The sequence below is a fragment of the Triticum urartu genome, chromosome 3 (assembly GCF_003073215.2).
Source record: "Triticum urartu cultivar G1812 chromosome 3, Tu2.1, whole genome shotgun sequence".
NCBI lineage: Eukaryota > Viridiplantae > Streptophyta > Magnoliopsida > Poales > Poaceae > Triticum > Triticum urartu.
In genome coordinates this window covers 171,985,664-171,998,614 of record NC_053024.1, presented here as the reverse complement: position 1 = coordinate 171,998,614, position 12,951 = coordinate 171,985,664, and the positions used below count along the sequence as shown (strand labels likewise).

Genomic DNA, 12,951 nt, shown 5'->3' with positions numbered 1-12,951 from the left:
GGAAACTGCATCTGCTGGCACGAGCGCTGTAGTTTTTTTCAAGAGAGAGCTGAGCTGCATCTGCTGCGTGCGGGAGCTGCAACTTTTTTCGAGAGAGAGCTCGCATCCTGATGTGATGTGGTCGTCGGGGGAGAGCCGGGATGGTGCTGGAGGTCCCCTCGCCGGCCGGCTGTGCAGTAGACGCGCGCTCGCTGCGGGAGGCCAGGAGCGGGGCGGAAGAGAGGATAAGGGGGCATGTGCGGGAAAAACGAGACCGCCAGATCAGATTAATTGAGAATTTGGGATCGAGCGAGCTCGCGAGACCGGCCGAAGTTTCGGCCGGTGTACCGTACCCAAACGTTTTCCTTTTTGCAAGAGCCCATATCCTAACTTCGCTTCGCTCCGCTTCGGTCGAAACCTACCGACGACGGGTCTCAAAAAAATGAGATCAACCCAAGGGCTAACCTTCATTGGCTTTTCTTTATAGGAGAAACTTCATGGACACCACGCGTCCGTGCCGGAACTCGAACTCGGATGGGCTGGCAGCAACCTCAGCTGCCCAGCCAACAGGTCGACGCCCCGTTCTCCGACAACGGGTCTCGCTTCATCAGAAGTTAGCCTTATCTTTATACTGAATTTGAATCACGACATGACACTTCATCATCTCCGCGAGCTGTGCTTGCCGAGCTGGTTCACAAGCTGCCTCGCGGCTTCTACTCCCTCATGCCTCTCGAGGCATGCAGCCCAGCAGCTCTAGCAAACATCTCTACTACTACCACCACCATTGACAAGGATAACTACAACCGAAGCCATACTCATTTTCTTCTCTTTGGCCGACAACCAGATTTACAAGAGATTACTCCATCAATTAGCCAGATTGCCAAAGCTGCACAACACACGCCCAAGTTTTCCTTTTCGGTTCAACACGCCATACCCTGTTCTTCTTAAACTGTACTTACCGTATTCCATATACTACAGAGAACATGCTTTGATTTAAGCACGATCGCGGCAGGCAACGACATGCTTGCCTTGTGTACGTATGCACAGACGCATGGATGAAAGTTTGGAGCTCCGTCAGTGGCAGATGGGGCACATCATCAAGCCGTTCTCGTTGCACCTGCCGCACCTCTCGACCACGCCGCCGGTGCCGCCGACCACCACCTTGCACCCGCCGCCGCACTCCAGGCACGGCACGAACCGCGCCCCGCCGCACCCCTCGCAGCCGCGGCCGTCCTTGGCCGCGCACGCCTCCCCGCGCGCCCTGGCCCAGCGCAGCATCTCCGCCAGCTTCCCACTCTCCACCAGCTCCGCGCACGCCTCCGCGCCGCCCAGGTACCGCCCCATCACGAACAGCCTCGGCGGCGGCGAGACGCCGGCGCCCTGCTCCTCGTCGGCCGCCAGCAGCTCCCGGAGCTCGCGCAGGTACTCCCCATGCAGCGCCACGTCGCGCTCGTCCACGGTCAGGCCCGCCGCCTCCGCGCACGTCTCGACCGCCGCTCGCGCGCGCTCGCAGTCCTCGAACGTGCGCCGCACGCCGCGGAGCGTCGTCGTGTACAGCACCACCCCGCCGCCGCTCGCGCCCGGGGGGCGTCGCTCCGGATACCCCTCAAACGGGTCCCTCCGGCGCCACTTGGGCGCGGCGGCGGTCCCGTCCGCGTTCTTGGCCTCGCGGTCCCGCAGCAGGAAGGGGTTTTCTTTCACGACGCGCCGCCCTGTGAGCTCCGGCGGCGGGGGCTTCTTCGTGTCAGAATCCTCAGCGACATGCGCGTACGGCCTCACCGGCGGCGGGTCCTTCTTGGCAGCTTCGACCGTGCCGCCAACAGACGGCGTCTGGGACGTCTGCTCCTTCTGCGTTGGCGGCGGCGCCGCCGGCTGGGCCTGTACCTCAGCTGGCTGCTTCTTCTTCTTCTTTTTCTTCTTGGGGGCAGGCTTGGGTTCCGCCGTTTGCTTGGAGTCGAGCGTAGGCTTGATGTCTTCAAGGGCCTTGCTCACCTCGGACCACGACGCCGGCGCGAGCTCGTAGCCGTCGAGCTTGTCGAGGATAGGGAGCGCCACGCCGGCGGTGGGCTTCTTGGCGTCCTGCTCTTCCTCCTCCTCTTCCTCTTCATCGTCGTCTTCGTATTCGTCATCACTCTGGTCTGCCTCGACGTCGCCGTTGGCGGCGGCGGCGTTCTGCTTGGCGATGAGCCACGGCTCCTCGACGGCGCTGATGTCGAACAGGGAGACGCTGGTGGCCGGAGGGCGGTAGGCGACCTCGGCCACCGCCACTTCCTTGGAGCCCGAGCAACCCATGGTGCGCCTGGTGCCTTGGAGCTAGGCGAGGTGAGAGACTTGGCTGGCGAGCTCCAGGAACGGCTTTTGTGGCTGTGGAGGGAAGGCGAGTTCGGAGGAGAGGATGCGATGGAAGCTGTGGAGGGAGTGGGCTGCTTGGGTGGTGATAAGATGGTGCGCACGGATGGACTCGCGGCCCGGTTAACATCGGAGCTGCTCCCAAATTTCTTCCCGCCGCTCTGCGCCATGGAATTGCATTTCCTGTTTCCTTGTCTCTTTGTCTTCGAAAAACCAGTGGCCGAGGAGTGCTTAAACCAATACTGATATACTACTAGTACACACCAAGCTACAGTAGGCTCTACATCCCAGTCGACTGGAAATTCGGATTTTTTTTGTTGATGATCAATACGAGTTAGTACTTCTCACCTAACCAAAATCCACATGGTTACACACATTGTATAGACTGGGTTTTTATTTTATGGGGCATAACTTTTTTTATGCAACTGCATTTTTAACCAGCTGAATTGATGTGCTAGTTACTGCCAAAAAAAATGATGCGATAAAAAAAATTGCGAGAAAACTTTCGATCTATTCATTTTCAATCATGACAGTACAACGAACACCAGGAATAATAAAAATTACATCCAGATCCTTAAACCACCTAGCAACGACTACAAGCACTGAAGCGAGCCGAAGGCACGCCGCCGTCATCGCCCCTCCCTCGGCGGAGTCGGGCACAACTTGTTGTAGTAGACAGTCGGGAAGTTGTCGTGCTAAGACCCCATAGAACTAGCGCACCATAACAGCAACCGCCGCTGATGAAGAATAACGTAGATCGAAAGAATCCGACCCAAAAACGCACGAACATAGACGAACAACAACCAGATCCGAGCAAAGATTCCACGCAGCCACCTCCTCCTCCTCCAAAAAAAGCCAGGGTTTCTGCCTCTCGCCAGCTCTGCCGCAGGTCCGCCTTGTCTCCGGTGGCCCTAGGGCCATGGGGCGCGGTGGATCCTAACAAGGGCCAGTTGGAGGACTCCGTTGTGAGTCGTTCCTTTGAGATATGTTAGGGTTTGTGTCCTGCTCAGGAAGGCGAGACGGCGGGGGCTCCTTGAAGATGGAATAAATGTCTCTCCGCCTAGCCCCCGTTTCGGTGGTGCGTCTAGCATCGTTGGTGGGCGTGTGGAGGTGTGTCTCAGGTGGATCTATCCTCGGTGAATTTGCTACCAGTATAACAACAATGCGTTGATCCACCGTGGTCGTTACTTCCCTACCAAAGGTCCGAAGCCAGGCTAACCTTGTCGATGACAGCTGGGAAGTCTTCATGCATTAGTCATATCCTTAGTTTTCCTCCTCCCCAAGAAGCGACTCCCATGCGACTAGGGTTTTCCCTCTTCCCATCGGTGTCGGTCCGCCTCACTTTCGATCCTCTTTGGGTCATGGAGGTGGAGAGGTCCCCCCCCTCTTAGGCGAGAGGGACCATGCTCTTGTCCTTGTTTGGTTCATCATCCCGGTTGGGGCTTGTGGCGGCGTCGATGTACCCTACTAGGGATAATGTCTCTATGTCCAATCCCCCCCCCCCCCTCCTCGGTGGTGCATTCTAGCGGCGTTAGAGGGTGTGTGACGATGTGTCTCCATCATCTCGTGGGATTCGATCATGCTGGTGTTTGATGGATCTGTTTCGAACCAATCTTTGTTTTTCTTCGGTTATGTGTCTACATATTTGATCCTTCCGATCTAAATTTTCTTGATTGATGACAGTTATTCTGGTGCACTGATCCAATCTTTGTTTTTCTTCGGTTATGTGTCTACATATTTGATCTTTCCGATCTAAATTTTCTTGATTGACGACAGTTATTCTGGTGCATTGGTCCGATCGGGCCTTAGCACGACCACTTCCATACTAAAACAAGGTTTGCTCGCTTCTTGAGATGACATTAATCTACACTGGAGCACCGTCGAATTCGTCCATGAACAAACTCAAGAAGGATCAAAACCCAAAAGACCAACTCGAAGGTGAGACACTGCCTTTCATCTGAACACCACTGCAAGAAAAAACCTAACTTAAACTACTAGCCATAGCGAAGAAGCTGGGATTCCTCCTCTTCACACAACCAAACAAGCAGAGGGGAGAAGAGCCCATGGGCTGGCCGATGGGGCCAAAAGGGATTTAGATCTGCCGCAGCTTGTGTGAGAGAAGGAGAAGACGATTGACCACTATTAGAGTGAATTTGTACATATGAGTCACAAAACAGAAGCTTCATACAATATGGGCTACAAAATAGAGCCGAAAGGGATTAGATTTGCCACCCCTTGTGTGAGCGAGAAACAATTGACCACCATTGGATGGAAGTTGTACATATGAGCCACAAAATAGAAGCTTCATACAATATCGTAGTAATTTTTCTATGTCCATCGCCTGTCTGAATGTGTTTGTGCTCATGTATGCACCGGAAGCGAGGCTTCATGCTGCGTCGGCCTACATTGCTCGTATCTTGTGGAGTGCTGCTTAACCCTCTAGAACAAGTATACACAAACGAATGAGTAGCAGCCGTCCGATCCAGTAAATGAACGGCTCATAAACCAGGAGTTCACATCCGTACGGACGTGCTGACAGCGCTTCCGTGTAGCCAATTTGTACTCGTAACTATCCTTTTTTTTATCCAAACGTCCAGTTCTTTAGTGTACCAAGAGTAAGTAATACCATCTAGAAAAATAACAGGAATAAAACAATGTGCAACGTTAATCGAGCTTGGTGCTTGTGGCCTTGTGGGCCACAATCGTCTCACACTGGTTGTTAGCTGTCCACGTAGTCCAATAGAAAAATTGAAGTGATTCCAGGACAGTCGCTTTCATCTCCAGTCGAATCTCATCCGTTCAAGTTATGCATTTCACACCACTTAATTGTTTTCCTGGTTGAAACACGGTTGTCATTTACCAGCTGGAAACTGGATCATTAAAAATCAAAAGCGCATGACATGGGAAAAAATGTCATTTTTTAGTTTTTTCTCCTTTTTTTACAAGGCATTACATATTCAAATGTTAAGATAGACACTTCTAGGTACAGCTTATTGTTACAAGGTTGCAAGCACAAATATTTCGAGGTGTTGCATGTTCCGTCTTCAGAACCATCCGCATGAAAACATATATGGCATGATCCTAAAACTCAACAGCTATATTTCATTTATTTTGGAAAGCCGCACATATGTAAAAAAAAAAGTGGCTATGCCATCATAAACATCTTAGCACATATATTAATGACTGCAAATCCGGTAGCAGCAATGGATATTCCCAGGTTCGTAACCCAAGGCGGCTTAATTCTTCTTAATATCGTAAACCATATACCGCCCGGTTTTGGGGGCTGAAAGCGAAAACCAACAAGATTCGGATTCGACCCTGTTTAGTGGTCGCTAAGCAGGACACACAAGTACTAGACGAACACCCAGCTCATGCATCGCACCACAAGATCAACAGACTACTTTAGTGAATCACTGTTAAAATCCTCCTAATTTTCCATCTTTACCAATGTTAAAATCCTCCTAATTTTCCATCTTTACCAATATCAAACTAAACTAAGAGCCATCAGTCATAACTGTAGCCAACCCATCCATCCAAACCAAGGCATTCAGAATGATAATACATTAAGCCAATCGTGTAGCATCTAACAGTATTTAGTAGGTATTCTTATTCACTAAGGCTATTTATTTCCAATGGTCAATCCCATTTAAGTAAAGCAGGTTAGTGGAACATCAACAAGCAATAGGCTGAGTATTTGAAACTCCAATTAATACAAAAACCTAAAAAAAAAGGTTGGGAGCCTCGTTGATAAAAAATACATCTAGAGAAAACAAGTCAATCAATCAGACAAAACTACAACATTCATACCTTCTAGGATGCAGCCTCCAATGCTAACATAGCAGCAAAGGATAACCAAGCAGAGATGATAACCAACTGTCTGCCTACAAGGAACTACCCCAGTTGACAACTCACCAAAACTGCTGACCTTAAAACATAAGATTCATCAAGCAACCAAATGTCATTTTTGTATCATCATGGTAGCTAGTTATCAAAAGCAACACGAGCAAAGTAGGCGCGAAGCAAAAGAATGAAAGAAACTACAACCAAAATATAATAAAAATGGTCCTTTTCATATACTCAAAATACTATGTGGGTGACTGGTTACCCCAGGGAAGAGATAGGTGAATTCCCTGAGCCTGCCTCAGGGGGGCATAGGCTAGGATACGCTGATTCAACAAAAAAACACGCCAAGGGGTGAAAAATTATGGGTGGTTATTTGGTTGGCTTCATGAATGATGCATCTCAAAATCACTTAACCGAGGTCAATTCGAGTCTAGACATGGGAGCAGGCTCATTTTCTCCGTTCATGGGAGCCAGCACTAATGCTTTTTGCATCTGTCAGGCCCGGCTACCAAGTGCAAGCTGACCAACCAATTAAGGGGATTGAAAAACATGCTGCATGAGCTATGCAAGTGAATGGATGAGCCAGCCCACCAATCACCCTCTATGTCCCTCTTGTACAAATTTGCTTGGGAGTGCTAACGCACTAATGCAATACAAATTTGCCTTTATCACATTTGTGAAATTCAGGTTCAGTTAATTCAATACCATGTTGGATTTACCAGCTAAAGCTACGAAAATAGAAGGAGGTTTTGTCACCGAACAGCTTACATAAAGGGCAGCCCGGTGCATGTAGCTCCCGCTTGCGCAGGGTCCGGGGAAGGGTCGAAAATAAAACTCACCTAACTGTCCGAGTGTCCATAAGGTTTTAGATATAGTAGCAACAGAAGTTTGAAGCATTGGATGCGCCATTCAGTAAGTAGAAAATCATGTATAAAGATTATAAAATAGCATGTGCATGGTAAAAACGTACAGCATTAAGGGAAGGTGACTCAAAAATATAAATAATACTATTTATTTAAAGCAAATGAGACCAATAATGTTTGTAATGCAGGTAACTATGTGAACTAGTAATATCCTACGTCGCGGTACATAACGAAATTTGCAGATATACTCATATACATAAAAATGTATGTCCTCAAATAATATAGAAAATACAGCATATAACCAGCAAGACATGCATTCCTAAGATTTAAATGATTGACTTGCTCATATTAAACCAAGCAAGGTTCGCCATCACTAGAGCAGTGTTGTACGCAGTATGTTATAGCAACAACAAAAAATGCTACCAGCAACTACTCGACTGCCCTTTGGTCCAACAGGTGCAATATATTAAGCTCTTGCTGCTATAGCTTATGATAGTCTACTATAAATATGTCACTGCAAAGGCCTCTGGGATAGTTGTTCTGCTTGAATTTGCTAAAAGTAATTAATACAGGACACTAGGAAACGATTTGAGATATGTGTAGGTACTATTACCAGTATTTGATACTAGATATTAGGGTATTGGTCCGGCGAATAGTGGTCATGTCAGTACTTAATAATGCAGATGTCAGACAAAAATTCATAATGATAACTAATAGGTTATTTCCCTTTATAGAAGTTCACAACATCGTATGATAGGGTTCTCACACAAAAAGGTTAGAAACTTTCCAACCCCAAGCTACGGCTTGCATAAAGTGGTAGATTCAGGCAGCTATAGTGCTTTCCATATCTGGTGCCACAACTTTGGGAGATCATAAAAGGAACCTAGAGAAGTTCCACCACTGGAATTTTAGTCTTTGTTCAGCATAATTATCCATTCACGCATGCAACTCTGCAGACAGAGTGATGAAAAATTCAAACACACATAAGGTTACTAGCTTCATTGCCCAGCACGCAAACAGCATCACCTGGGCGTATGATCTCCCCAGAAGGATCAAAATATTAGAAGGGGATGCATCACCTTCAGAGATTTGAAATCTCATGGGGCAGGTGGTTCACTTAGAACAAATGCTTGAACAAGACTTCGGGCTGCATGCATCTGATCCGGTGTGCCAGATATCATAACAGGTGTATCCATGGAATCAGCCAGCGGTTCCTCGATTGTTATCTTAGCTCCTGAAAACTGCATATAGGATTAATTATGTCATATGTCAATCATACACATTAGTTAACCAGATATGCCACATGACACAACATTCGGACACAAACCTCACGTATCATATTCAAACAACCTCCATCATGCCCACATAGAGCAGGTATAACTAATCTTGGAACCATGATATTTCCAGTTATGATTGGCCTAGATGAATGAACAGGTCTGCAATTAAATTTTATCAGTACATACATGATGTTTTCTGATGTTGCTAATCAAAAGGGAAGGAAATTTAAAACACAAGACAAGAAACAAACCCTGAAAATCCACCCATTCCTCTGTGTGCCATTCCAGGAATGCCAGATACTGACATCGGATCACCAACATCCTGCATGCCCAACAAAGTTGAGAGTAGGATCACGATGGTATAGGGCTATAAGCAAAAACGTTATGAACTTATGGCCTATTAAAGCCATTTGCCTGATTAATAATCTACAATCCAATGCAGCATGTGATATATATTTGATCACTATTGACTTTGTTAATTAGATGGCGACTGCAATTCTGGTGCCATGACTCATAGATTAATTCACAACAAATCAGGCAAGTCTCGCATCAAAACTCTTGCATGCCCATCTTATGCAATGCCACGCTAACTGGTGACCAAATCTGGTCCCCAGCCAAGCCAATCATTATAAGCAGACTTAAAATATTTCCAAAGAAAGAGGAGCTTTGCTTAGGATGTCCAACATAATTTTGTCAACTGACAAACCAAAAGAACTGAACGCTGTAAACTACTGTTCCTCTTATAGCATGCTCAAGAAAATATTGGAAGAGAACAAATCGGTCGTACCTTTGTGGTCCAAGGAGCAGACATCTCATCCAATGGTCGTCCCATGAAATCTTTATGAAACTGAGATGCATTAGGATAAATCCTAGGAGATGTAGATTCATGGATTCCCGCAAATGCACCAAACTGAGGATCCAGCAAACCAAAAGGTGGCTGCATACTGGGACCCATTGAAGCCATTCTGTCCCGGAAAAGATTGTTACGTAGCCTAGCAGTTATCTGCATCAGAGCTTCCTGAATAGCCTCAGAATCCCCGGTTATCTAAAAGAGTAGAAATTCTGCAGTTAATTAACCTGGAAATGGAACTAAAAGTGTTGTACAAAATATCCAGTCTGGTAAAGCCAATATGTAAAATAACAGATGAAGTTGACATTCGTCAAGGCAAAGATCTTAATGCATTGTTTGTAATATTGATAAATAGAATATGTTCAATCCAACAAAAGCAGACCTGAACAACTTCATCAATTTCTTGTACACCCCTTGGGATCTTGTCTTTGCTCAACACTATTATATGGGCTTTTGACAGCTTCCTCATTTCAGCTATGATACTGCCACCTTTGCCAAGGAGGCAGCCAACTTGGTTAGGTGAAACGATCAGCCTAGATATTGCAGGACCCTCCTTGTTAGAGGTGGGTGGCGTAATTTTACGCTGCACATGCAAAATTGCATTCTGTGCTGGGGAAATGCCATCACCTGGATGCTACAGAGCACAAAGAAAAATTAAAACATTAGAAAGACTACTTTCCAGGTAGAGGATAACTGCCATTCAGAATGGAATGCTAACAAAAAATACTAAAAATGTCATAGCAAACTCCAATGCTATGATTTGCTATTAACAATGAATGCCGCATGTCTCAAAATAAGAAACGGACATTTGAAAAATTTATGGCAGAGTATGAGGAAAGAAGTACAAAACACCAGAAATGTGCCCCAAAATTCTTGTGCCATACAACCTTCTAATGGATTTACAATGTCCACTAAAACAACAATTTACCAGATTACGTACTACAATATTACCACCAGTTATGACAGGCTCCCTGGCAACCACATTTCTGGTTGCTGCCTGTACTCCCAAGAAATGGTACTGCATACAAGTGTGTCGTGCTACCAAATGGTAGCCTTGAGGACAAAGCATGAAAAAATATATGAAAATTGCGAATAACACATTCAAAGAATCCAATTATCTAGAAACGCTGGAGAATGAAAAAAACAATAAAAACATTATCTATTCATTTTAATCCTTAAATGCCTTCACGGCCAAAAAACAAGTCACAGAATAGGCTAAAGGGGTAATGAATAGTTACTGGGTTTATTTAACGAATGAAACTGCACTGTCAAGAGAAAAGTAAGGTTGTTACCGCAGGTCCAGAGATGATTATGATGTGATCATCTGACTTTGGAATAGTCTCAAGAATTTTTATTTCACAACCTGTATCTTTCTGAATAGTCTTGATACTGTTTCCACCCTTCCCTATAATACTTCCGACCTTGTCACTTGAACATAATAGCCTGAAGGTGAGAGGTTCTGGGGGAACTGAAGCGTTGCCATGCATGAGAGCATCAGGAAAAGCAGAAAAGGGAGGAATGTTTGAGCGTTGGTCAGGAAAAGTTGAGAAAGGTGCAACATTTGGCCTTTGGTCAATGGTATCAAAAGGTCCCCTGGCCTGGGATGGCCCTTGAAAAGGGAGATGAAAGTTAGGTGGCATTCCTGGAGGAAGACCATCTGAGCGATCGAAGGTGCGTGATGATGAACCAGAAGGATGAACAACAGGAACTACATCACTTTCCCTAGGGGGGTGAGTAAAGAGCACTTGAGCCACTGCATTCAGACCTTTCTTAACTGAGTCAAGCTCTCCATTAATCTGCAGAAATGATATATCAAGAAATGCCAGAACTATAATCTTCCAAAAGCAAAGTCTTGGATACACTACAAAAGATTATTGCAAGGAACAAGAAAACTAAATTCAGTACTGAGAAAATCTACCTGACAAAGTTCATCTTTGAGTAAAGCACATAAAGGAAGATTCTCCTTTGAAACTCGGATTTCACAGCCACTATCAGCGGACATTTGCTTAATCACACTACCTCGAATTCCCAAAAGCGAACCTACTTGGCTATCTAGCACCAACAATCTGAAAGAAACAGGAGTTTTCTGGCCTGATGCATCTTCAGTTCCATTTTCACTTTCAGTTATAAAAATCCTATCAAAGACATGCAAAACGGCGTTCATTGCTGATGGTATTACCCTCTCTGGCTCCAACTTTGTAGTTTTTGCAACAGAAGAATCATCATTTTCTTCCTTGCTGTCATCTCTCTCTGCATCATCTTGTTCTTCCTTGCCGTGGGCATTATCTGAATCATCTTTTTCTTCCTTACTGTGGTCTTTCTCCTTCTCATGCTCGCCATCAGCAGAAACAGCAGTACCACCATCATTCTCTTTACCTTGCTCGTGGATAGCTTCTTTGTCCTTCTCAACGGTAGTTATGACAATAACTCTCTCATCACAACCAGGGACTGCTTCATCAACCCGGATTTTCACTCCGTTTTCTTGCCTTATCTTTGCAATGATGCTACCACCTTTACCAATAACATTCCCACATTTCTCAGTAGGGCAAAGAATGCGGATAAGAGGAACTCCAGGCTGTATTGTCAGCTGAGGCTGCTGCGAAGGAGCATGTTTTGTCTTTTGCCACTTGGCCCGACCATTGTGTTCTGAATACTTCTTCTGGAATGGTCTCTTGGAAGGGTACGCATGCGAAGCCATGTCGTATACTGCCTGACAGGCAAGCGGAGAGCACCAAAGAAAATAAGAAATTAGCTACTGTGCCAATAACCGACGAATAAATATGACCATTATCTAGTACCAAATATCAGCGGCCCAATTGTCACAACAAGATGATAATTTAACATACAGATTTACAGCACTCAAGTAACCATAAAAAAACAGCATCACATGACAAATATGGTTAAATGTGCAACAAATAGGAGGACATGGCACATCCATATCAACAGAGGCAGATCAAACGTGCTACTTCTAATGCCAGGATTACTAAGAGGAAACCACACTAGTGCTTGCTACCAATACATAACAGGCCCTAGTTCCTAGACCTACATCCAGGGACGGACCTAGTGAAGTCCATCGGGCTTCGGTTGGAAAAATAAACTGCTGTCGGTGCTCCGCCAAGTAGCAAACAGAGAGCATGCAAAAGAAAAAACTTCCCGGGCAATATAAGCATGTTAGGGTTCGTTGCCAACAGAGGAAATCAATACAGGTGCGGATGGATCTCCGCTCCACGGAGATACTGTAGAGCGGAGGAGGTGGGGAGCAGTACTACGAGAGAAGAATACCTTCGAGGCTCCCGTGCTTCGGCGGAAGAAGGGCTGGAGCAGCGGGGCTGTTCGGCGGAGAGGGTTTCGGCGACGCCGTCGGGAGGGGAGGGCGAAGAGGAAGCTCTGCTTCTGGACCCTTTTTTCAGATCCCTTTTGTTGGGCCTCGGCAGAAGCCGAAGCTCGTAACTTGAAGGTCTGAGTGGGCCGAAACGTTCACTTCATACCGGCCCTCTCCAATTCTTCAAGCTAAGTACTTCCCACTTCTTCAAGCTAAGTACTCCCTCAGTCCCATAATATAAGAACATTTTTCAAGCTATGTTAACTTGAAAAACGTTTTTATATTATGGGACGGAGGGAGTACTTCCCACGGGTTCACTTAAAAAAAAGTACTTCCCATTGGTTGCCTAAAAAAAACATTTCCCATGGGAGCAAGAAGGAGTTTAAGCCATCTCATGGAATTCGGCAAGGGGATCTGCTTTCTCCATACTTGCTTTTGTTAGCGGCAGAGGGCCTGTCGTGCCTATTA

The 12,951-nt window shown here is 46.2% G+C and overlaps 2 protein-coding genes across 10 annotated transcripts; both read right to left on the bottom strand.

Annotated features, from left to right (window-relative positions):
* Window positions 1–777: 777 nt before the first annotated feature.
* Window positions 778–2,423, bottom strand: LOC125543464 (glutaredoxin domain-containing cysteine-rich protein CG12206-like). Its single transcript, XM_048706832.1, has one exon. The coding sequence runs from the start codon at window positions 2,269–2,271 to the stop codon at window positions 1,054–1,056; it is 1,218 nt and encodes a 405-aa protein (XP_048562789.1). The 5' UTR covers window positions 2,272–2,423; the 3' UTR covers window positions 778–1,053.
* Window positions 2,424–4,443: 2,020 nt separating this feature from the next.
* Window positions 4,444–12,634, bottom strand: LOC125543463 (KH domain-containing protein HEN4-like). Of its 9 annotated transcripts, none has more exons than XR_007298478.1 (10): window positions 12,444–12,634; window positions 11,080–11,871; window positions 10,454–10,957; window positions 9,544–9,795; window positions 9,099–9,356; window positions 8,563–8,633; window positions 8,362–8,470; window positions 8,114–8,275; window positions 6,136–6,253; window positions 4,444–5,162 (listed from the first exon to the last, which is right to left on the bottom strand). XR_007298478.1 is itself a non-coding variant. In XM_048706831.1 (9 exons), exons 2-8 carry the CDS (start codon window positions 11,857–11,859, stop codon window positions 8,132–8,134), a joined length of 2,118 nt encoding a protein of 705 aa, XP_048562788.1. In that variant the 5' UTR covers window positions 11,860–11,871; window positions 12,444–12,634; the 3' UTR covers window positions 6,135–6,253; window positions 8,114–8,131. The 9 variants fall into 9 exon arrangements, 5 of the variants coding, with proteins under 5 accessions (XP_048562788.1, XP_048562787.1, XP_048562784.1 ...); XR_007298480.1 differs by having other exon boundaries at window positions 4,444–4,767; XR_007298477.1 differs by having other exon boundaries at window positions 6,136–6,245.
* Window positions 12,635–12,951: the final 317 nt, after the last annotated feature.